The sequence below is a fragment of the Rhinopithecus bieti genome, unplaced genomic scaffold, assembly GCF_001698545.2.
Source record: "Rhinopithecus bieti isolate Rb0 unplaced genomic scaffold, ASM169854v2 scaffold_9981, whole genome shotgun sequence".
Taxonomy (NCBI): domain Eukaryota; kingdom Metazoa; phylum Chordata; class Mammalia; order Primates; family Cercopithecidae; genus Rhinopithecus; species Rhinopithecus bieti.
The window spans coordinates 713,839-739,799 of record NW_016806838.1 but is presented as its reverse complement, the minus strand read 5'-3'; the positions used below and the strand labels follow the sequence as shown (position 1 = coordinate 739,799).

The 25,961-nt window shown below is 41.9% G+C and overlaps 1 protein-coding gene across 4 annotated transcripts in view; it reads right to left on the bottom strand.

Moving 5' to 3' along the window:
• Positions 1-2,889: 2,889 nt before the first annotated feature.
• The window catches only part of RCAN2 (regulator of calcineurin 2), a 263,771-nt gene continuing 240,699 nt past the window's right edge, over positions 2,890-25,961 (bottom strand). For 3 of the 4 annotated variants that reach the window (XM_017878079.1, XM_017878078.1, XM_017878080.1), the window contains 3 exons: positions 24,848-25,021; positions 22,876-23,047; positions 4,013-5,828 (listed from right to left, as the gene is read on the bottom strand). In XM_017878079.1, the coding sequence (XP_017733568.1) occupies positions 5,668-5,828; positions 22,876-23,047; positions 24,848-25,021 (507 nt within the window). In that variant the 3' untranslated portion in view covers positions 4,013-5,667. Of the gene's footprint in view, positions 3,766-4,012; positions 5,829-22,875; positions 23,048-24,847; positions 25,022-25,961 lie in introns of those variants that run through there. The other variant, XR_001886730.1, reaches the window with a different exon arrangement.

The window sequence follows — 25,961 nt, the reverse complement described above, 5'->3', positions numbered from 1 at the left end:
TGTGTTAGGATTTACCAGATGAATTGGGTCATGTAATTCCCTTTTTGAAACCCTTAAAATGAACCTCAAATCGCCTAGCCTGGTCTATTAATAATAGGTTCTACTGAGCCTGCCCCCCGGCCACCTGCCTTCCAACCTCATCCTAAACTGTGCTCACCCTCACTCCCTGTACCTCAGCCATACCAACAAAATCCCTCAGGCTCCTCCAACACGACAAGACAAGGCCTTTCCAGAGTCGCGGCCTTCAGCCCTGCTGCCTGGAACGCTTTTCTCGCAGCATTTCCATGGCCAGCCTCCAGGTCGGCTTAAATGTTACCTCTTTAGAGAGGCCTTCCCCGACTGTGATCCTCCACTTTTATTCTCGATCCTCATAGTGTACTTTTGGCTTCCTTCACTGTATTCTCCTATGAGAATTTGTGGCCATTATTTGCTTATTTCTTATCTCTTTTCCATGCTAGACTCCTCTCCCTGAAATGCCAGGGACAAAAGCTACCTTGTTCACCACTGAAAACCCAGTGTCAGGCACACTGTTTGTTTGTTATTTGAATGAACAGTGTTTCACCCAGAGCCTAAGTCCTGTGCTCTCTCATTTAAAAAGGAACACTTATTTACAGATTTGTAAATGAAGGCTTTGAATATATGGAAATATCTCACAGACATGAGATGGGAGACTTATGTTTTTAGTATGAGGACATTCTAAACCCCCGTCACAACTAAAGGTTCCTTCTTCTCCATTCTCAGGGAGAACAGCTTTTGTTTTAGTCGAGGTATAACTTACTGTGGTATATGGCACACATTTTAACTGAATTTTTACATGTGTATACATCCATATGGAGATCAGGATCGAGATGTAGAATATTTATGGCACCTCAGAAGGCTTCCACATGAGAGGGCTCCTCTCAGGCAGTACCATCTCAAAGGTAGCCACTGTACTGTGACAGCTCCCCAACCAGGTTACCGAAGGGTGTAAGTCTGTTGCCTGAACTCTGAGGGCCAGGCAGTGAGCCGAGACCCTGGTGCCGAGCTGAGGAGCAGGTGTCCCTGAGAACCCAAACATCCCGGAGAGTATCTGAGGACCTACCAAGAAAAACAGTTGCATTTTTCAAACATGTAGGCAAAGAGCCAGAAAATTAGCTTAAAAGCAGTTTATAGATAGGAGGCAGGGCAGATCTCTAGAGCTATCCTGCCACCATCCTGGAGTACCCTGTATGTAAGTCCTAATAAACTCATCTACTCCTCATGCTGGACTTGTCTAAGTCATTCTTTGAACTCTTAGTGCTTTCTGAGTTTGGGGTTGGGGTGGGGGACCTTACAGTCCTAAGTTGTTTTCATAACAGCCACTATTATTTTTATTTATATAGGCCAGTTTTGACTTTCTCAGCTTGCTAAAAGGAGTCATACATTATGTATTCTTTCACGTCTAGTTTTTCTTTTTTGCTTAAAATACTATTTTGAGATCCATCATGTTCCTATGTACCACTGGTTTATGTGTCTTATTGCTTTGTAACATTCCTTTGTGTAAGGATAGCACAGTTTATTCTATAGTTGAAGGACTTTGGGGTTGTATCCAGTTAATGGCTATGATGAACAACTTTGCTGGGGACATTATTGTACAAGTATTTTGATAGATGTGAGCACTCATATCTGCTAGGTGCATGCCTTGGGGTGGAACTGCTCCCAGAGAGGCCTGTTAGCTTTAGCAGATACTACCAAATAGTGCAGTGAAGTGGCAGTACCAGTCGACACTCCACCAGTGGCGCATGACAGTTCCCCTTCTTTCATATCCTTACCAGAACTTTATATTTCCCAGACTTAATTTTAGTCATTCTGATAGCTCTGTGTAGTATCTCTGAGATTATCTTTTGCTTTTGTCTGATAAGCAATGAAGTTGAGCATCTTTTGAATGTTAATGGGTCATCTGGGTATTTTGTGTATGTCTGTGTGTACGTGAATTGCCTGTGTGAAATGCCTTTGAAATTACTTTGATGATTCAAGAAATGGATTGTCTATGTTTTCCTTACTTGTAGTGTTTTTTTTTTTTTTTTTTTTTTTGAGACAGAGTCTTACTCTGTCGCCCAGGCTGGAGTGCAGTGGTGCGATCTCGGCTCACTGCAAGCTCTGCCTCCCGGGTTCACGCCATTCTCCTGCCTCAGCCTCCCAAGTAGCTGGGACTACAGGTGCCTGCCACCACGCCTGGCTAATTTTTTGCATTTTTAGTAGAGACGCGGTTTCACCGTGTTAGCCAGGATAGTCTTGATCTCCTGACCTCATGATCCACCTGCCTCGGCCTCCCAAAGTGCTGGGATTGCAGGCGTGCGCCATTTGTAGTTTTTTTAAAAAACATTTTGGATATAATTTATTTGACAACTACATGTGTCTCAAATATCCTTTTCCAGTCTGATGCTGTCCCTTTTCATTCTCCTAATACCCATCTGATGAACAGAAGCTCTTCATTTTAATGAAATCTAATGTATTAATCATTTAGATTATGATAGTGCTTTTTCCCTGCATAATAATTTTTTGCCGACTTAGGTCTCTTAAAGTGTTTTTAGCAAGAGAATAGAGTGGGAAGACATTAAAAGAGGTTCTTAGTACACTTGAAATGGCTTTTAGCACCAAGATGTTGAAACACAGCAATAAAACAGGGACCTCTCCCAGTTCCTCTTATCAGAGGCCAACCCAGCCCTCCAGGCCCTGCTCAAGGCCCCCTTCCCCAAGAGATGGCTGCCAACCAGCTTCCCCCACTTTCAGGAAGAACCTAGGTATATGGGTTAACCCCATATGTTGGGGACGTCTTAGAAAAACTCTAGGTTGAAATGCACTCTTCCACAATTACCCCTCAAGAAAACCCAACTCAGGTCGACAACACAGAAATTACACCACATGGACAAAGAGTCATTCACCAGATATATTTGAAGTCTAAGCTCTTTGAGCTATACACGTGCACAAATGATTCAGTTGGTGGAAATCTTCCCCTCCCCCTTCATTGTTAAACTTTTCAAACTTAAAATAGTGCTAAAGAGGTTTGCATAATGTGTGTCATGGAAATGCTGAGGCGATTCTGGCTTTCACAGTGCTAGGAGGTTCCCTTGCAACACTTCAAAGAGTCTTTCCATTTCATACCGTTCTCCTAGGAAAAGCCCCTCTTTTCCCCCGCCCCAAACCCAACCTAGTGAAAGAATTACTTGATCTGCGATAGGTTGACACTGACACAGAGCAGTAAGTTTCGCTAAGACTAACTCCAGAGGCCATATACTTCATTGTGTTTCTTTTATGGCTACACAGAATGGTCATTTCAACTTTTACTAAGTGGTTAAAAATATCGGATGTGTCTTTTAAAAAACATTTAAAATCATTTTCAAACATTTTCTCTCACCTAGATTTCTTTAGAACCTGCATTCTGGAAATTCAGGGTAGCTTAAAAAGTCAAATGACCCCACAGATGACTGAGAAGAGAAATTCAGGGTAGCTTAAAAAGTCAAATGACACCACAGATGACTGAGAAGAGTCAGCTTTGAAAGGCTGGCTGCTGCAGTGCTCTGCATCTGAATAGCTGAGTCTACTATTTCTTCCACTAGAGGACACCATTTCTCCACTACTAAGTCTGTAGGCATTAATCATCAATGAAAAACCAAAAACCTCCACAGCAAAGGAAAGTCAAAGCATATGCTTACTGTACACTCCTCAGATTTTATTTTTAAAAGGAGTTTTCATTTTCCTTATGGAAACTCAGGATTTTACAAGCAATGCTCTCCTCAGTTTCACCTGTACTGTGNGAAATTCAGGGTAGCTTAAAAGTCAAATGACACCACAGATGACTGAGAAGAGTCAGCTTTGAAAGGCTGGCTGCTGCAGTGCTCTGCATCTGAATAGCTGAGTCTACTATTTCTTCCACTAGAGGACACCATTTCTCCACTACTAAGTCTGTAGGCATTAATCATCAATGAAAACCAAAACCTCCACAGCAAAGGAAAGTCAAAGCATATGCTTACTGTACACTCCTCAGATTTTATTTTAAAAGGAGTTTTCATTTTCCTTATGGAAACTCAGGATTTTACAAGCAATGCTCTCCTCAGTTTCACCTGTACTGTGTCCAGTACTATATTGCTATATTCACAGTAAAACGGACTTTAATTTCTGAGTGATCAGTCTATGTTTTAAGTTTCTGATGAAACTAACATACACCTTAGTCAAAAACCACAACAATCCCTCCATCTGTTTGCTGTGTTGTTGTTCTTGTTTTTCTGAGGCTTGGGTAATGAAAGTACTTCCCCCACTCCATTGTAATCTGCATTTGCATCTAAAGTAATTCATTAATGTACAGGAGTAGATGAGGCCTGGCACATATAGCAGAAGGTAATGGTTCTATAGGTGTATCTTCTGTAATGCACTTTGGGCTAGAGAAATAGAAAAATCACACATAACAAAAACAAATAACTTTTTTGAGCACACAGGCATTGCGTGAGTAGGACCGGCATACATGTATCTATCATCCTTCCCCATTTTAACATGCTCAGCTGCTGCTGCATTCTGGAGATTGAGCTTCATCCCAATAATCTACAACGGACACTTGCATCTTTATTTAAAAACAAGTGGTCTTGATAGCAAAGATGTTAGCTAATCATGTATATATTGGCATTAGATGTTTTGTGTCCTTTCAAAATTCAGCATGATCCTTACTAGAGCGTAATATTATCAGAGTATCTGTATTAGTATATGAAGGCATTCATAAGCAATGCACATTATGTTTTGAAGCAGCTAATGGTTGAACAATCACTAAATAAAAAACATCCAGATTTTAAAAGCACAGCTGAAACATTTGTACAAATATACAAAGAGAGAAAACAATCATTCAGACACCACGAAACTTTTGTAATAAATAGGTTTGTCTGAAATCGGTCTCTATCACCCTGGACAAGCCTCCCCAACGAGGCTGGGAAAGTTCTACAGGGGAGTGGTGTTTGAAATCTATTGAGGAATATCTTTGGGGCCAAGCTCAATTTTGCCTCCAGGAATTTCAACAGAGCTATGGTGTATTGACTCACAATAGTGAATATACCCAGACTTGTTGAGTTGGAATATGCTGATCATTTTCCTAATCTAGACAGGACATGGCTGGATGCTGACAATCTGTGAGTTATAGGATATCCTCAAATCATGAAAATAAATGCTGGTGATCATGCATGTCCTGGGAATGTCGGGATGCAGAGGACTGAGTGAGACCAGACAGGGATATCTCATGCAGTCAAAGTCAAGTTTACATATGGTCCTATTTAAGTGGCCAGGAAAGAACAATGCACACACGTCAGGACTGGGACTGAAACAGCTCACAAACAACACAGGTGCTATTTGTTACTGATGTCTCTGGCTTGGATCAACATGAGAGAACAAAGATATAGGCTGTGCTGATTGTTTAATAAGAAAATACTACTTTTTTCCCTAGAACCTTCTAAATAATGGGTTATACTTAATGGGTATGATATGATCAGGAGACATATCACCTTTTCCTAGCCCTTTTGTCCGAGAGGCTTGATAACAAGGAAGGAATCTCAAACAACCAAACACCCAGGAATTTAAAGGCAATTTTTTTTTTTTTTGGACAAACAACAGGGGGAAAAAGCATGATAAAGAGGAGACGGCTATTATCGTCGAGGCGGAGCAGGCAGCTCAGTTGGACACGGAGGGTGGCAGGCCAGGACGCCGAGTTTGGATGATTTTTGGCTTTGGGGAAGTCTTTGGGTCCTCTTCTTCCTCTATGTCACTGTCGCACACGTGGACGACGACACTTGGGGTGGACTCAGTCCCTGCATGGAGCTCATACTTCTCTCCTGAAAAGCAAGGAAAATGGAAGTGAGAAAGAGGGAGGGATTTCAAAAGACCTCCTGGAGCAGGGTCTGCTTAGGAAATGAGAGGAGCATTTTCCAGTGTCTCTGGAAGCCTGTGATCTTATGCAGGGATGGCCACAGGGTGTTGGCAAGTGGAAGATCAATTTCCTTATATCTTGGCTCTGCAACTTATCAACTGTGCAACCCCAAACAAGCCACTCAATACCTCTTAGCCTTCACATCCTTTGCCGTAAATTTCAACATGGTAATACCTCCACTCTGTAGGATGGTGCCGAGGACTGGATGGACTTGGCAGTTAGTCATATTAGTTTCTCTTCTATTTTCCAACCTTGCTGCTAATTGTTGAGTAATCTTGAGCCAATCACTTCACTTCTTTATCTTTTGAATGTGGTAGTCTCTGAGTTCCCCTCCAGCTGTACACTTCTTACAGTCAGAGTTGCTCCAGGATGGAATAAGGCAGGGTCATCACATGCCCAGGATTCAGTGGTTACTGAGTAACTGGGTTAGATGACCATCAAGGCCCTTTCTAGTTCCAAGTGTCTACATTCTTGACTGGCTCATATTACAGTCAAATTGCTGTTAGCTGACTGTCTTTCTGTCTTTCTGTTGCTTCAGTAGATGTTTCTTGAGCATCTCTCATGGTCTATTGCTACTCATAAAGGCTACAAGGCAGAATAAAAAGTATTTGTGCCTTTCACAAGTGCACAGTCCAGTGGAGACATGTGGAGACAGAACATATCACAGTATAAAATGGTGAGTACTACGGTGGCAATGTATGTTAAGGACTATGGCATCAAATGGTAAGAATAGTGGTCTGGCAGCTGATCTGGGTCTAAAAGACACACAAAAGACCTCCAGGTGACAGGGTAAGAGGAGGTGGCATTCTCGACCTCCATGCTTGTAACTTTTCAACTTCATTGTTGACATACTCATCTTAATCCTCTCCAGACATCCCATCCTTCACTTCCCATCTTTCGTGGATCAAAAGAAAAGTCTTCCAAAAACAATGACTCCAAGACATCTTCCTGGTTAGTGGCTCTCTAGATCTCACAAGATCAAGTATAAATTTTTTAGTCTAGCACAGAAGACCCTGCGTAATCTCTCACCAATCTTTTCCAACACTACCTGCATTGATTCCTTCTTTGTTTTGGTCAAACTGGTTTACCTGTTGGCCCGTAATCATGACAGCTAAATTCTTAGGGCCACCAAACTAGCTACTTTTACTTGGCATAGCCTCACTTCTCTTCCAGAGTTCCCTAAATCCTGCCCTTCTTCCAGGATCAAAGCCAGACCCCATGCAGCCCAGGAATCTGCTATTCTCAGTCTTAAAAGTGCCTCCACTGGATGGCTGGAGCAAGTATTGTCAGTTCCAGTGACAGGACACTAATTACGTGATACTGTGCATATCTTGGTAAGCCTTAATGGTGTAAATGGCAAACTTTCACAAGGTACAGTTTTAAATTCTGGGTGCTGATGTTAGGGAATGAGGAGCACCAATAATGCAATAAATATCAAAGCTCTTCTAAGTGATGCTGGGAAGGATGCAGACATTCAGAGACAGCCATTGTTATTGGTTGAGTCAAGTCCCCTCAAAAGATGTTGAGGTCCTAACTATCCTCCAGTAGTTGTGAAAGTAACTTTATTTGGAAATAAGGTCTTTGCAGATGATCAAATTAAGATGAGGTCATTAGGGTGGGCTCTACTTCAATATGACTAGCACCCTTATAGAAAAAGGAAGGTTGGACATTGACATACACCCAGGGAGAATGCCATGTGAAGACTGAGGTTATGCAGCCATAACCCAAGGAACTACTTGAAGCTAGGAGAGGCCAGGAACAGATCCCTCCCTGACACTTTCAGTGACAACATGGTCCTGTGTACACTTTGACCTGAACTTCTAAATTCCAGAACGGTGAGTCAATAAATTTTTGTCATAAAAGCCACTTGGTTTGTGGCCTTTTTTTTTTTTTTTTTTTGAGACAGAGTCTTGCTCTGTTGCCCAGGCTGGAGTACAGTGGCATAATCTCAGCTCACTGCAACCTCCACCTCCCAGGTTCAAGCAATTCTCATGCCTCAGCCTCCCTAGTAGCTGGGATTACAGGCGTGCACCACCATGCCTGGCTAATTTTTGTATTTTTAGTAGAGACAAAGTTTTACCATGTTGATCAGGCTGGTCTCAAATTCCCGATCTCAGGTGATCCGCCCACCTCGGCCTCTCAAAGTGCTGGGATTACAGGTGTGAGCCACTGCACCTGGAAGTTTGTGGCACTTTGTTATGGCAACTCTAGCAAACGAACACAGCCATACCCTGCTGAGAGTGTGCTCATTCAGTTAAGAGTCAGAGAAGTCTCTATTGGGCAACTCTTGCCCTCGACATCCTGCTATATAGAGAAAGGCTTTCCTGGGTAAGGGCAGCAAATATTTCACAGGAAGTGTTACAGCTGCAGCATTTCCCTGGATATTGATAGTACAGAAAAATAGAACCAGCCACAGCCATTGAAGTATGGCTGATATGACTCTGTATTTAAAGTCTAGAAGTGGTAAAATCACAGGTAGGGAGAACTACATCAAAAAGCATTGAATCTCTGATACAAGCGAGCTGATGTGGCCCAGTCTGATACAGGAGAAGACAGTGACAGGAGAAGAGATACAGGGAGAGCCAGGAAGGAGATGCCTGCCTGATCATTCCTGCTATTCTTTGCTATCCTGCCTTGTGGAGCAAGAATTGATAGTTGGCATTAACCCAGCCACGCTGTAATCCATGAGGAAGTTGCATACCACACATAAGTGGTGTAGTGCTGTATGTATCGATGCTAAGTAAGGTTCACTTAATTGTGTGGGTTCTGTTCTCCCTAAAATATTTTGGCATTTTTATCCACGTCCCCAGGTAAACAGATCATCTGCAGACATTGCTAAGGAGAGAAACCTACATCAAACTAGCTTTATCTGAGGGTTGTATCAAAGGCTCTGGGTCAGAGTGGGCAGCTCTGGTTGGGGGTGACTCTGAGCAGTGGTTCTTAAACATCTGACAATTAACTGGGAGTGCTTGTTAAAAAAAGAGTTTAGGCCGGGCGTGGTGTCTCATGCCTGTAATGCCAGCACTTTGGGAGGCCGAGGCGGGCAGATCACTTGAGGTCAGAAGTTCAAGACCAGCCTGGTGAACATGCAAAAACCCCACCACTACTAAAAATACAAAATTAGCTGGGCATGGTGGTGCATGCCTATAGTCCCAGCTACTGGGGAGGCTGAGGCATTAGAATCACTTAAACCCAGTAAGTGGTGGTTGCAGTGAGCTGAGGTCACGGCACTGCACTTCAGCCTGGGCCACAGAGCAAGACTCTGTCTCAAAAAAAAAAAAAAAAGAAAAGAAAAAAAAAGAAAAGAAAGGAGCTAAGGAATCCTGGATAGTTTCTCTGGTGCTCTCAGCCACCAGCTCCCATTCATCTTTGGTGTTCTCATTGTTGTTCAGGAAAGAACATCAGGTCACTTAAAGTTCCACAGTGAACAATGATTGAGTTGATTGCATCCAGGGTTTCTCAAATTTTGTCTTTTCTTCAGGAAGTCCTTGCAATTCTAAATGAAAGACACCATCCAAAGAGAGACAGAGAAAGAAATGTTTGCTGAGTCATCAAATATGGTGGTGATTCTTGTTTTTGTGTATAGGATTTCTTTAAGTTCTTATATTTGCAGCGGAAGCCCCTTTTGAAGAAACACTGGTGGCTACTGTAGTTTCATTCATTGCTCTGTGGATGGGGAGTGCATTGATGGAGGGGGAATGGCCTCTGTTATCCTCAGATGAGGAATAGAAAGGAGCCTGCCACAGAGACACAGGACCTGGGGTGGAGATGAGGGCAAGGCTCAGGCCAGAGAATTCAGAGAACTCAGACACCCTTCTTCTTTTTTTCATCTGTTAGCAAGAAGCTGGCCATTTTAAAGAAATTGTAATAAATCTAACAAAGCTAGGCCTTTGATTAAACCGTTTGTTCTCCCTGCCCTGGATAACGAACATTCCTTTAAAGAAATCTTTTTTTTTTTTTGAGACAGTGTTTTACACTTGTTGCCCAGGCTGGAGAGTGCAATGGTGCGATCTTGGCTCACCACAACCTCTGCCTCCTGGGTTCAAATGATTCTCCTGCCTCAGCCTCCTAAGTAGCTGGGATTACAGGCATCCACCATCACACCCGGCTAATTTTTTGTATTTTTAGCAGAGATGGGGTTTCACCATGTTGGCCAGGCTGGTCTCGAACTCTTGACCTCAGGTAATACACCCTCCTCAGCCTCCCAAAGTGCTGAGATTACAGGCGTGAGCCACTGGCCTGAAGACGCCTCTATTGCAATGTATTTACCACTTCAGAAGTGGTTGCTTTCCTCTCAGAATAGGTGTGTTGGGGGCACACTGAGGATGGGAGGGCAAGCAGGGAGGCCGCCCTGTGTGCAGGGTGCAAAGCAACTTCCACGTCAACTTAATACCATCAGATTGCTCAGTAGTAGAGATATTTTATTGCTGTGATCCCATTAACTCTGACATTGCACTGTTCTATTCTTGGAAACTTTCTTACTATCGAAATCCAGCAAAGCTTAGCAGCTGCTGAGAGCTCACAAAATAAAAAGAAATGGCTTTGGTCTTGCTGGATTGAATTTTTCTTTTTTTGGCCTCTTTTTCCCTTTGGGCTTCAACTAATTCCTCCACCACAAGGGCTGACGTCAATGCTGTCACCAGACACAGGGACTAACTGGGCTTGTTCGGGGACAGACAGCCTGTCAAGCCTTACCCACACAGGGTGGGAGGTCCTGCCATGGTGCAGCAAGAACAGACCAATGGAACCAGCATTTCTCTGATAAGACAAGCAGAGCATTGACCCATCACATGCTCACTCCTCTGCAAGTATTGAAACTGTCCTCCTTTGGTGTGCGAAACGGAGGCCAGGATCAAAAGTCACCAACAAGTGCATTGGTCGGGGTTTTCTACCTATCCCATGAAACAAATTTTCAGCCAAGTAAATGAAAAACCTTTTAGCACATGGTTAACAGTTAAATTCTCATTCAGGCCTTTGGAACTGACTGAGGTTTGGCCATTGGTTAAAATAGATGCCAAAGTTCTGTCTCCTCTTTTCCCAAGTGGCTGGAGACATGTTTGTGACAATGTGCCAATTCCTCTATGTCTGTCGGAGGGAGTGAGGGTACCCATGGGCTGTTCCCCATTCTCAGGAGGGAGGAGGGTGAGTCCCTGTGCTGACCAGGGGCTGGGAAACTTGGTGACATGATACAACCTCACATGGTACAATTGCAGAGAAATGTGTTGGTTCTGGCAGCCCAAGTGCCACTGAATTTCTCTCTCATGCCACCTTTGGCTTATGGGTCGTGACTTGGCCACCTCTTAAATTCTTTCTAAAATAATCAGTATGATTATGCAAAGTTTATAAAAATCAGCAAAATTCAGACATGGTAAGGGTAGAGAGATGAAGCAGAGGGACATGTCTATGTGTTAGAGCACAGTTTGAGATTCATTGTTTAGATTCCTAATAAGAAAAACTCTGTGATGCAGGGAAGGAGAAATACTCCTAAAAGTTTCGTGCCTGCTGGACAAAGCCCTTGTATGTGTACTGCCAAGCAATAGACAGAATCCCAGAACTAGTGAGGCTTTCAAAATACAGCCACATCTAACAGGCAAGGTCAAGCTTTGCTCTGCTCAGCACCTGCTGCTCTTCTTCCCAGGACATTCTTTCGCTTGGTCATCATGAGCCCCAGTTCCTATCCTGTGAGCTACATATCCAGGCCTGATCTCACACCTGCATCCTGACTTACTGACATCTCTCTGTAAGTTGATTACTCTTTTCCAGACTCACATGTCTAAAGCAGAATTATTTTCTCTGCCAATCTAGGTTCCCTTCCCAGCTATCACACTTCTTAGAAGTGCCATCATTCTTCCAGCCTTCTAGGTGCAAATCCTTCGAGTCAGTCATCCTTGAATTTTCTTTCTCTTTCATCATGTAATCAGTCACCAAGCACTATTGAACATTGCTTGGCAACCCTTCTCTGCATGCTCCTTCCCCACACACCCCTTGTTATAACCCTATCCATGACTAACCCTCCCACTCAAAATACTCTTTGCTGGTTTCCCCACAACAGGAACTAACTTCCGTGCCAGAATAAGCCACCTAAGACAACAGTTGGAGAGTTCACCTTATCACATATGAGTAATGTGACTCTGAGAAAGTTATATAACATTTCTGAACCTCAGTTTTCCTCATCAACGAGAACAACGCTCATATCACTGGGACACTATGAAACAGACATATGTGTCAAATACTTGATAAAGCCCTCTCCCAAGATGCATGCTATGATTATTTAGGGTAATATTATTTTGGCCACTGTTGCCCCCAAGTAATTCCTGGTTTCCAGTATGATTAACTAATCTGATTGCATCACACAATAGTCAAAGAATTAAGCAGCTGAACAATTGCAAAGAGCTTTTCCTCAGTGGAGACACCATTGCAAAGGGCAGTAAGGGGTGAATGATAACAGGCTGCATCCCACGGTAGTGGGTATCACATAATCTGGTCTTCAAAATGAACCTATCCCTTTTCCTCCAACCACCACTTCCTCTTTCTCTGTCATCACTGGCAATTTTCTCTCCTTTTTTCCCTCTCTTCCTAGCCTTTTCTATACCTCTATTTTCATGAGACAGAAAATCTTACGTTGCCGTTTCAATATCCGCTTTTCTTTTTTTTTGAGATAGAAACACTCATTTATAATACTTAATTATATCACCTTTTGTATTATTCATTAGTTATTTCCTCTAGCAATGTGTTATATTCCCAACCACAGAAGTCAAGACTTAATGTTTTGTGATTGCTGCAGCTTAAGGTACACATTAGTGTTCAATGAATATGTGGTTGATTTATGACGAGCATCAAGTTTGGCCATTACTAACATACTTGTGTGATGTCTGGTATGTACTCACACATGAATATTCTTCCTATAGTTTAACTTGTGTAAGTTTTAGCTTTTCAACTAAGTGGAAAACCATTTAAAGGCAAGCATCTATCCTCTTATCAGCATTCTATCAGTACTAGCACACAGTAGGTGTCATAGAAACTCACTACATTCCCTAAACATAATAACAATTGTTTATGGAGCACTTACAAATGCCAGGCACAGGAAAGCCTGTAACTACTTGGCATGAAATAGATCTTTAATTATAACAACAGCTTTGTCATGTGGGTTTCATAATGTCTAGTTACACAACAGGAAGTTGAGATTACACAGGTAGTAAATACCAGAGCCAGGATTTGAACTCAGGTTTTCCTGACTTCAAAGAATGTGCTCATAGTCCCTTTCTGTCCCTAACTCTCGTACTTCCCACTGTTTTCATATTCTACAAGCGACTCTACGGACAGGGAGCCTAGTTTTATCTTTCACTTTTAATACATTTTCATGGCAACTCATATTTTTCATGAATATTTGTTCTCTAGCTAATGATGGATTATGTATTCCTTCTGAACCTTGCCTTGTTTTGTTTTGGCCATTGATAGTTATTCTAGACATGGTCTCTTTGACAATGAATCTTCTCAAAAGACAACACAATAAATTATGAAAAGACTATAAATTATAAACTGAGTTAATCTGCATCTCTTAGGGAAGGAAGCTTTGGACTCTGAAAGAAGATCCTCTACATTTTTCTCATTTTAAAACTGTATTATCTCTCATATTACGGGTGAATTCTCAACAGGAAAGTTATTTGTGGTAGCAAGTTGTGTTTTCCAAAGACGGTCATAATGTCTCCCACCCCACATACTCTCCTGGAACCTTGACAATGTTCCATCAAGGAGTGTTCCCTCTGTGTTGTCTCCCTTCAATCCTGGGCAGGCTTTAATGACTGTCTTAACAAATATAGTACAGGTTGCATATCCCTAATCCAAAAATATCCAAAATCCAAAACACTTCTGGCCCCAAGCATTTTGGATAAGGGATCCTCAACCTATGTGGTGGAAGTAAGCAGTGTGACTTCTGAATTAGGTAACAAGTATGCTGTGCACTTCTACTTTGCTCTTGCAGAATGCTCATGCTTGAAACCCTACGTCTAAGTTGTAAGGAAGCCCAAGCAGCCCATGAAGGGGCCCACGTTAAGAAGAACCAGGGCCCTGACTCAGAGTCTAAGTGAACTCTCAGCTAACAGCACCATTTTGCCAACCATGTGAGTGAATCATCTTCAAAGTTCACTTGCCAGCCCCTAGTTGTGCTGCCCCAGAAACACTGCATGGGACAGATGACCCTTCCCCTGAGCCTGGCCCAAATGGCAGATTTGTGAACAAAATAAATGACTGCTGTCTTAGGCCCTACATTTTTGGGATAGTTTGTTATGTAGCAGTTGATAAATGGACATGGGCCATGCAAACTCTCTTTGTTCTTGTCTTCCCCTAGTTTTCTAAAGGGAAGAAAAAAAGTGTGTGTGTGTCTGGGAAGGGATAGAGGAGTGAGCAAAGCTTGGAGGCAGGAGTTGCTTCTCTATATGTCTCACCTCTCTTCCACTCTTCTTTCTACACCCACCACTGACCCCTTACTAGGCGCTCTATGCCTCTATGCCTCTGACAAGTCTTTGTCACATTCGAGAAAATATAATTAGTATGGTTCTCACATAAGAGTGTTAAACCCCTAATGGTGTCTGGAAATGGATTTTTTTTTTGTCACATGGTGTGGGTGGATGTTGGCATTTAGTAGGTGAGACCCAAGGATGCTAAATGTACTGCAATGTGTAGGACTGTCAACTCCAAAATATCATAGCTTTCACATTGAGCAGCACTGAGCTAAGAGCTTAACACATGCACTTAACATTTTTTTTTTTTTTTATTGAGACAGTGACTCACTTTGCTCTGTTGCCTGGGCTGGAGTCCAGGGGCAGGATCACAGCTCATTGCAATTTTGACCTCTTGGGCTCAAGTGATCCTCCCACCTCTGTTTCCTGAGTAGCTGGCCCCACAGGTGTGCACCACCACACCCAGATAATCTTATTTTTTATTTTTTGTAGAGACAGGGGCCTCACTACATTGCCTAGGCTGGTCTCAAACTCCTAGGCTCAACTGATCCTCCTGCCTCAGCCTCCTAAAGTGCTGGGATTTATAGGGGTGAGCCACCACACTCAGTGACACATTTTAATAGAAGGCTTTGAAAATCAAGTGATAATAAATAGGTAACATACACTGAGCCTTTCCTATGTATGATACTGGCTATACAGTTTTACATGGATTATCTCATTTGATGCTTGCCACAAACTGATTTTACTATTGAAGAAGCAGAGGCACAGAGAAGTTAAGAAACTTGCTCAAGGTCACAGAGCTAATAAAATGTGGAGCCTAGATTCAAATTCACATCCTATGTTTTAATTGTTATCCTGAGGCAAGAGAAAAGCCTCTCTTCATGTTGGATCTCCATTTACAGCTATAAAATAAAAGGAGATACTCTGGGTGCAGAGAGACTTATTGGAAACATAAAAATCATAGCTATTTGGTAGCTGCCTATTCACAGGCTCAATCTGGAAGCAGAGAAAGAACTTATTTTCTAAGTGGAAGTGGAAAGAGGATTTGGGATTAAAAGACAGATTCCAGGGAATTCAGTCCTTTGTAAACTTTTTCTCTCTGATTCTTTTGTGTTTCCATGAGCTCCTATTGAATTTTGGTGGATCCCAGATAAAAGTGGTGAACTCCAATCCAGGTTTACTGGGTGACCAGTGTAACCTCCTTACTACTTCCTAGATTTAGGCACGCATGAGGGTAGGATGCTGCAGGTGACATCAGGGCAGCAAACTGACATTCTACCTCAGTAGGCCTCGTATGGGTGCATTTTAAGAAAATATTGATGAAATAATTAGGGTTCTCTTTCCTCTCCTCCCCCTCCTCAGTTCTGATCCATATCAAAGTAGGAAATAAGAAGGGGTCCTTGGTAAGATGGGGAAGGAGGAGGATGAGAGTGAGTGAGAGAGAAAGAGAAAGAAGAGAAAGAGCATACTCGTAGTTTTGGTATAAGGGGAGCTATATATATTTCAGTATAAGAACATTTGCTTATCTTCTGGAGGTTTCTCTCTAATACTAGATGGGGGATGAGGGAATTTATCTTCATCCCCTCCTGAGACATTTAGGACCCAAAGTACTTTATGGGATCAACTGATTGACTGAGGACCTGAATTAATGGTTGAGAAAAAGAAGCAGAACCCCAGAGGGAAGGTATAGGCAAGGTAACTAAGGGAAACACAGAGGGGAAAGAGGTGGGAAGATGAAGAGGGAGAAAGACCAGAGAAAATGGGCTCGTCCACATGGGGTGAGAGGAAAGTGGCGGAGATGAAGCAAAGGGGAGCTGCCTGGGAGAGCCCTCTGTGGGCTGGGTCCTCTCTGGGAACGGACCATCCTGTTCTCCCTTGCCCCATGTCAGGGGCCCAGCCCCCGCCACAACGGTGAGGACACACACACACACACACACACACGCACACACACACACACCCCTATAAGAAAAAATGCAAGGGTAAACACTACAATGATTCTTCCTTAAAGTACTTTTTTTATGGGCAATAGGATTTGTTATTCATATTTTCCCAGTTTTTGGTCATATGTCTTTTCTGTTTTTCTACAGTTTACCTGTTTACCTGTAAAATTAGAAAAGGAAGTATTCTAATGTTGCTACTCCACAGTGCTGGAAGAGAAATTAATGGAATATATGCTGGAAGAAAAGCCTCTTAAAAATATTTTTTTTTTTCTTTTTTTCCAGGGACAATTCTTTAAAAGGAAATGGGAAAATTTGAACATATGCTCCCGGATCCCAATCTGAGTCCCTTAGGTGGGGTATGACACAGATAGACTATGCTAACAGGAACACTGGACACTCGCAGTTTTACTTGCCTATTGTTTCTGTGATCAGAGAATATAGCAATTGCTGAACGAGAATTGAGGCCTTATATAATGTTCATACCATATGCACCAAAAATATAGGTGTTCATCTATATTTTAAAAACTGAATTTTTTTCTACCTCTGAATCAGAACCTGGAATGGAAAATGTTTCTTTAGTGTAGGTTACATTAGTTAATGGAATATCTTTTTCCATTGGGGGAAACACCATATCAAGCCGTAACACCAGCAAAGTTGCCTTACTATGTCATGTTTTGATACAGAAGAATTTGGAAAAAAATCTAAATATAGCAGACAAATGCAACTTGAAACTCAAGCACCATTTTAAAAACCCTTCTCTGCAGTTAACTAAAATTGATCTTCCTAACGAGAGCTAAAAATAGCAGGAGGAAAAAAAAAGAAGAGACAATGACTTTTCATATCGCTCCCTGCAGGCATTTTCAGTGACAATGAACATGACCTTCCAGAGTCATCTTAGCAGAATAAAGGCCGGCATTTCGCTTCCCACCTCTGATTTCCCATCCAGTTAGTGCTGCGTGCATCTCTATTTTACCATTTTCTGCTGATTGGTGGAGATAAGCTATTTTGCTAGGCTGGGTTTTTATTTTTTTCCTATTTTGTCTTACATCAAAAAAGAACCTGGCACCATACTGCTTCTGGAGTCAGGAACAACAGATATTTTAAAATAAATATTCAACTCATAATTCTCCTCAAGGTCAGAGCCCACCTTATGCTGTCTGGGTCACTGTTAAACTGATGGGTTTCTACACATTCATCGAGGGACTAATAGAAACACACAAGGATTCTGTGTTACAGAGACAATAACTGCCCCTTAAACAGAGCAGATGAAGGCAAATTTGGATCTGCATGTCCTGCTGGACATGAGAAAAAAGCATGAAATGTACCGTAAAGAATTGATGCAGTAGTGTGTTTTAGTGGGTGCCAAAAAGTAGAGAAATAAAATGTGAGGGAACGAGAGGCATAAGTTGTTTTGTATTCTTAAATTTCTCCTTTACAGCAATCTTAAATTTCTTCTAGAGAAAAATGTTTCACTTCCCAGGGCAAGGGTGCTGGCTCAATCAATCCTTTACTCTCCTTGCCAGTGGCAGAGGACATATTTTAATTTAGCAGCTGTGCGCCTTGGACAAGTTACTTAACCACTCTGTGCCTCACATTCCCCAGCTGCATAATTGAGGACAATAATAATACCTGTTACTGTCTGTGAACATTAAATAATATTGTAAGGCATTTAGAATAGTGCCTGGCACATAGTAAGTAATTTATCTTCATCCCCACATAATTTTAAGTCATTATTTTTATTTAGTTATTTTCTAATGTATACTATCTATTTTACTTACTTTCTGGATCAAAGATAGAATGGTCATGGGGACAACGATTAAGGATATTTAAAATTATGCCTCTCATAATTTTCAAAATATAAACTTGCTCTCAGTATAATAAACAGAACTGAGAGACACTTCTTGAATATAATGTGGCCCTTGTCTCCTGTCATAACATCTTAAATATTTCAAAGGATTTCAATAGGCACCCACAGGTTTGGGTCTGATCATGGTTCCATTACAATTGCACTGCTTTCTTTATGTTTGTTTCTAGGACCACTCTAGAAGTTTTCAGGAATTGGACTTGTCCTTCTCTGAAAGAAGGTCACCAGTATTCTTCCTTAAAGAACTAGAGACTGTTTTGCCCCTTGCTTGTCTGAGATGCGGCCTGGATCCCTACTGTTTCATTTGTTCTCCATGAAAGGATCCTAATAAATTGTGCCATTGCCTCTGGGGGCAGCCAGTCAGTTGACTTAGCCTGAGTCCCATCTCACTCTAGATCCCTGCTCCATAATGTTCTTTCTTTAGACTGACTTTTTCCCAGCAGCTTTAAATGTCTACATACCTTCTCAATCACTCTGCTCTACCACTTAAACACTGTTCATCATTCCTCTAATGCAAAACTCCATTCCTTTGATCATTTGAGTTACTTTTCTCTGCTCTCATTCTAATTTGTTTCTGTACTTCTGGAACTGAGGTAGTCATCCTTTAACATGAAATTAGTTATAATTTGTTACTGAAATGATTTTGCCAAAGGATTAAAAATAAATTTTACTAAATCACGTTTTTTTTTAATGAAAATGCTAGAAGTCCTCTAATTATAGAAAACATGAATTTAATGCTTCTGGACTGAGTCTGGCTAAAGCTATAAGAAAGCAACAATTTGTCAGTAAAGAAACTATCTCTAGGCAGGCTAATAGCTCTGCTCTATTCATTCATTCATTCATGCATTAATTCCTCCAATATTTATTGAGCACCAATTAAGTGCCAGGTACTTTCAGGTGCTGAGAATACCAAAATCAATGAAACATGCATTCTTTCCCTCAATAAGAAGAGAAGACAGTAAGTTGAACAATAGAAAATTGCCATAAGGAAAAATGAATATTTGTGCAAAGTGACAGGAGGAGACTGAAGGAGCAACCCCTTGCCTTGGCACCTGGTTGAGAAGGGGGCAGAGACACGATGAGGGGGAGGATGCCATGGGGAAAAGGCAGGGTGTGACCCTGCTCCCTTATTGTTGCAGTTGAAACAACCTTTAATTTAACCTCTGATATTTTCAACTCAGTTGTTGGACACAAATCATGCATGTGTGGGGCTGAGGAAGCTTCAAGGACCTAGAAAAGGGATAAATGGATAACTAAATAAAGACAACCAGTCCCAAATTGCTGGCAGGGAATAGAGAGAAACTTATCCTAGAAAATACATCCAGATTGCAGCTGTTCCATGGACACAATATCAGTCATCCTTAAAAATCAGGAAACTCTCAATATTTGCTCTTGTACCGAATGCACAAGTCTCCATTTGCACATTTACCAGACACTAGGTTAGGCTTTCTAGAAGTTTAGATTGGTGTTTGTTAGAAATAATTCTTGAGGCCTGGTGTGGTGGCTTACGTCTGAAATCCCAGCACTTTGGGAGGCTGAGGTGGGTGGATGACGAGGTCAGAAGTTCGAGACCAGCCTGGTCAACATGGTGAAACCCCGTCTCTACTAAAAAAATACAAAAATTAGCCGGGCGTGGTGGCACGCGCCTGTAGTCCCAGCTACTCAGGAGGCTGACACAGGAGAATCGCTTGAACCTGGGAGGTGGAGGTTGCAGTGAGCCGATATCACGCCACTGCACTCCAGCCTGGGTGACAGAGTAAATAATAATAATAACTATAATTATTGATTCAGGGTTAGAATAAATGTTTGCCAGAGTTGGAGCAGAGCAGGCCTGAAGTCAGCCAAGCCAACCAGTATCCTTAACAGAAGGCCAGCTGGCAGAGTGGTGAAGTTTACTCTCTGGAGTCAGAAGTGCCAGGGTTCGAAATTTGACGATGTCACCAACCAGCTGTGTCACCTTGGGAAAGTTCATGCTTCTTTCTACAGCCTAGTTTCCTAATCCATAAAATGGGGATAATAATAGGTCCTATCTCTGTGCTTATCACAAAGCAGGGCTCTTCAAAAATGGTAGATGGTACATTTATTGTGATAAAAGAAGGTGGGTGCTATAGATTAGCTGTACAATTAAGGTAAAAGGTCTGCATTTTTAACATTGTTGATAAGTTATTTACAACTTCGAGCCCCCCACCCCCTACTGCCAACTGCTTTTTTTTTTTTTTTTTCTCTGCCTCTTTAAGACCATTTCCTTCCTCCCTCTTTCTTCCTTCCTCTTCTGTGTCAGGCTCTGTGAGCATCCCTTCCAGGGCCTAATTCCCATCCCATCTGTGCCTTCTGCCTCTATCAGTCCCAGGTCACATTTGTCCCTGTCTATGCCTTCCAGAGTCTGGGCTCAGCTCGGTCAGCCAGTAAGGGTGTCTGGAACTTGCCTCTAGCTTTCTCTGCATCAATCTTTGTGAATGCGGACAAACAACAACTAATGTTCTTTCACATTCTTGATAAAAAATGATTTGAATTTTACTGGACAATCAGCTCCACATGAGCGAACTGGAGTCCAGCTGGGGTGTGATGGTCAGAAAGTCTGACATAGCCTGAGCCTCCTTTCTAAACAGTGAAGTAGGAAGAGCACAGCATTGGAAGATCTGGCACTTTCATTGTCAAATCAGCTCCCCGCTTCGCACTGGGCCTCAGTTTCCTTTTCTGTAAAATGCAGGTCAGACTCCTAGGTCCTCTAGCCAAGACCTTAGTGATTCTATAAAGAGCTCTGTTGGCTGACATTCAAAACACCTCTACAAAGTGTTCAAGGGTGTTCTTGTCAATATCAGTGCATAGGAGTCAAACTGGCAGCTCCAAGGACCTTGGTTGAAATTGGTCCATTTGGATATGTGTGCTTGTTTGCTTCTGCAATGTCCTGAATGACTATGGGGAAGGGCTTCAAAAGGCTTCACGTGAGTAGACTCAATTTACTTTACACACCGTGCAGTGTTTACGCATATCACACATGTGGCTCTCTGAAGGGGGAGTGTCTAAGATCAGGATCCTGGATATGAACTAGATGTTCAATGAAATCATATTTCACTAACATCTCCCTTGTTATTATATTGCTTCTTTCATCAGCACATATTAGTTAGACATACCTCCTGCTTCTTGAAGGTAAAACTTATGGCCATTTTAAAGGGCCTGAGAAGCTGAGCGATGTGATGCTGATTACAAAGAAACCTCCAATGAGCTTGCTCTTGAAAGTTCTATAATTTAACTTTCAGGCCACACATGTAACATCTGACAATCTTCTTGCAAGAAGTGCTTATTAGTCAGATCAGCATCATCTTAATCTGGGTACCTGGTAAGATGACCAGCTTTTCTTGGTTTTCCTGGGAATTTTCTGACTTTAGCAGTGAAGGTCCTGTGACCAAGGGACTCCTTAGTCCTGGAGAAACCAGGACAGTTGGTCACCATAATTCCTAGGGTTCTCAGGTTTTGGCGTACACAAGAATCAACACACGATTATTAAAACAGCAGATTTCTGAGGTGGGTGACTCTGGGCCAAATGTTTTCCTGCCACATTAAGAAATGCTAGTAACAACTTATAAGTTTACTATTCTTGGTACTTGGCATTTAGCTACCAGTGGTTCTTGAACTCATCTGCATATTAGAATCAGCGTGGGAGCTTTTAAAACGTACTGATCCCTGAACTTTACCCACATCAAATTAGAATCTCTTGGGGTGGGGTCAGGCATTCAGATTCTATTTTTAAAGCTCCTTCCTATCCCAAGATAACCAGCAGTAGATAGAGCAGACATAATGGCCATTAGTTACCACTCAATTCACAGTGCTAAAAATCTCAGCTCCCACCTGGTTTCAGCACCTTCAATTTCTATTATTTCCTCTCCTAATATAATATAGGAAAAAATACTTTGGGGTGCAAGGTGTCATCATCTGCTGAAATTGAGGGCAGTATCACTTCTAGGTACAAAGCCTAAAGAAACTTTTGGACAAGTGCATAGAGATGTACAAGAATGTTAACTATTACTTTGATTGTAATAGAAAAAACCTGGAAGTAATCTAAATATCCATCAACAGGAGAGTGGCTAAAGAAAGTGTGGTGGTAGACTCATATTTTGGAATACTATACTGCAGTGAGAATGAGTGAATCAGAGCTACATATGCCAACATCATAACAAAGTGACCGTAAGATTTTTTTAAAGTTAGAGGCTGCTGTAACTGACTTCTTAGGAACTTGGAGGTTTCACTTTGGTGGCAGGTTTTCTTGTAACAGGGGGTTCCTGAGTGTGTACTAGCACTGTGACAGCAATAAAACTGGGTTGCACAGCATAGATGCTTCCTTCCAGCTGGTAGGGTTCATTTTGTCTGTTCTGAGGAAACAATTTCCTCCTAGTATCGAGATAAATCCCACAAGAATTAGGTAGTGCTGTTGGATCTTAAAATATCTGCATTGCAGTCCAGAAGCTGCACGGACTTGACACCATTTTAGTACAGGTCCCCAAGTTGCTTTTTGAACAGGTGCAAACGCTGCATTCTCATCCATCATTCCCTCTCATTGTCCACACAGAAGAATAAACCCATTAGAAATGCAATGTTACCGTGAACCCAGGATTTCAAGGTTGTTAATCTCATTTGGCTTTTCTAGGTTGCTGACAAATGTTTACTTTTAAAATGGGCCACAAAGCTTACCTGGTCCTAGTTTGGCCACAGCATAGAGGAGGTCGTAGTTGAGGACTGGTGTGGCATCGTTGATGGGCTGCCAGCCAACAGGTGGGGAGGAAGGGGGCGAGATGAGAAACTGTTTGGCAGGCTGGGGTGGAGCCAAATGCAGTTTGTCTCCATCTGTCTCTGGAGTCTGAACCTTTCAAATAGAGTAGAGATGAAGACACTTATTCATCATGGCTTCAGATGTGTCATGTTGGCACATTAAAATGTGGGTTTAGTTTCAGCCTGTGACAAATGAACCGATGAACCTGACTGTAATAATAATTACCACTTACCACATACCATGTGCTCAATTGCCTTATTTAATCCTGAAAACCGTGGATCTCAACCTTTACTGTATGTCAGAATCACCTGCAGTCCTTACTAAAACACAGATTGCTAAGCCCCAGCCCCCACATTTCTAATTCAGGAGGCCTGGGATGGGGCCTGAGGGTTTGCATTTCTAATAGGTTCCCAGGCGACGCTGATGCTGCCAGTCCACTGTCCCACCATGCACCTGCCAAATGTTTCCTTGTCTCCTTCTCTCTTTTCCTCCTTCCTTCCTTCCTTCCTTGGTGAAATTCACATAACATAAAATTAACCACTTGAAAGTGAACAGTTCAGTGGCATTTAGTACATTTCCAATCTGCAACAACCACCTCTATCCAGATCCAAGCTCTTTTCATCACCTTAAAGGAACTCCTCTGCCTATTGCTACCAGTACTACCATTACCAGTTACTACCACTCCTGTCTCCCACTGGTCACTGGCAATCACCATGCTGTTTTCTGTCTCTACAGATTTACCTGTTCTTGATACGTCCTATAAGTAGAATCACAGAATATGTGACTTTTTGTGTCTGGCTCCTTTCCCTTAGTATAATGTTTTCGAGGTTTATCCACATTGTAGCATTTATCAGTATTTTAGTCCTTTTTATGGATGAATAATATTCTATCATATGGGCATACTATAATTTGCTAATCCATTCATCCATTGATGGACATTTGGGTGGTTTCCACCTTTTGTGAATAGTGCTGTTGTGAACTTGTGCATACATATATTTGTTTGAGTACCTGTTTTAAATACCTAGGAGTGGAATTGCTGGGTCAAATGGTAATTCAATGCTTAACTTTTTAAGGAATGGGGTGAGATTTTAAAGACAAAGAAACTGAGGTTGGTCCACATCACACACATGAGAATAGCAATGATGGAATTTGAACACGGATGCAGGGCCAACGTCTGTGTTCTTTTCACTGTGCCATCTCTGTAGAGTCTAAAGGTGGAAACCATACTAACAGATCACTTAAGAGATGGATCAAGGTATCTAGTGATGAGGTGAGGGCACTAATGGAACATGATGGATATTGATTTCCATTGCTGTGAACTTTATAAGCATTGCCAAGAATTACCCATTTCGTTTTGGAACAGCTAGAATTGATTTTTGGATGAAACAAATTAATTTCCATATATTTGTAGCCTTTTCTCATAAATATGAATCACTGAAAAGTTATACATTCCACTAAAGCTGTCATATAATTTAAGTTTTAATTATAACCCTGATAGGAAGGTTAGGAGTAGCTGTGATTACATCATTCTTCTTATAACTACTACCTGGCATTTACCGTGTATTTGCCAAATATTAGGCACTTAAACACACAATAATTCATGCAATCCTCATAACAACAGTATGGGGTATGTATCCTGATCATCCCCAATTTACAGATGAGAATATGGAGCCCCAGTGAGGTTATGCAACTTGCTCTGGTTGGCAACTCTTAGAGCCTGTTTTTTAGCCACTAAGCTGTTCCTGTCTGGGAATCATGATGTAGGTCTATTTCTCAGTGAATTAATTATAGACTACCAACCAATCTGAAAATGGAAAGGGCTTCATTTACATTTTAAAATGGTAAAAAATAATGTAGGGCAAAAAGAATAACTTTGGTAAACAATCACCTTACCTGTGCAAAGTAGAGCTTTAATTTTTTCCCTCTGAATTGGGTTTCATGAAGCTCTATCCTAGCTCGGGCTGCAGATTTAGGATTGCTGAAGTTTATACGGACACGTCTAAAACTCTTAAATAGCTGGAACGTCACGCAGTCATCATAAGTCCGGAACAGTCCCTCAAATTTTTCCTGATAAAAACAAACACAGAGGGAAATCCGTTGGCCATGGGTCTTGTATGATGCCATATCTGATAAAAACAAACAACTAAATAAATAGACTGTTAATAACATACAGTTTAAATAGAACAGCAGTAATGTATTTTTTTTTTTTTCGTCTGTAGGTCTGTTGCCAGGCGCAATACATGCCTGAAGGATTTATAATCTTGGTCTAAGGTTCTCTAGAGAACCAGTGAATAGGGTTCAAAATACATGAAACACATGGGAAATTATGCAAAATGTTGAGTGTTTCTAGAGGAGAGGGATTGTAATGACCATCAGATTCTCAAAGAAGTTCATTATCTCCAAAATACTGGCGCTACTGAATAAAGCACAGGGTAAACATTAGTGATTACCAATCTTGGGGGCACTTTTGGTTTTCTTCCTTCCTTCCTTCCTTCCTTCCTTCCTTCCTTCCTTCCTTCCTTCCTTCCTTCCTTCCTTCCTTCCTTCCAGAGTCTTGCTCTGTTGCCCATGCTGGAGTGCAGTGGTATGCTCTGGGGTCACTGCAATCTCCACCTCCTGGATTCAAGTGATTCTCCTGCCTCAGCCTCCTGAGTAGCTGGGATTACAGGCATGTGCCACCACACTCAGCTGATTTTTGTATTTTTTAGTAGAGGTGGGGTTTCACCATGTTGGCCAGGCTGGTCTCAAACTCCGGACCTCAAGTGATCTACCTGTCTCGGCCTCCCAAAATGCTGAGAGTACAGGCATGAGCCACCATGCCGGGCCTAGGGAGGGGTGGGCACTTTTCTTGCCTAAAAATATGGGATCCACACCACCCAGTTTCCTAGTCAGGCAGTACCATTTGATTAGTCCTGGTCAACGAAATATGTGTAGAGGGCAGAAGAAAGCCCTCGAGTAATTTTTCAGTTTATTTCTCTGAAGAGGCCATGTGTTTCAAAAGGTACAG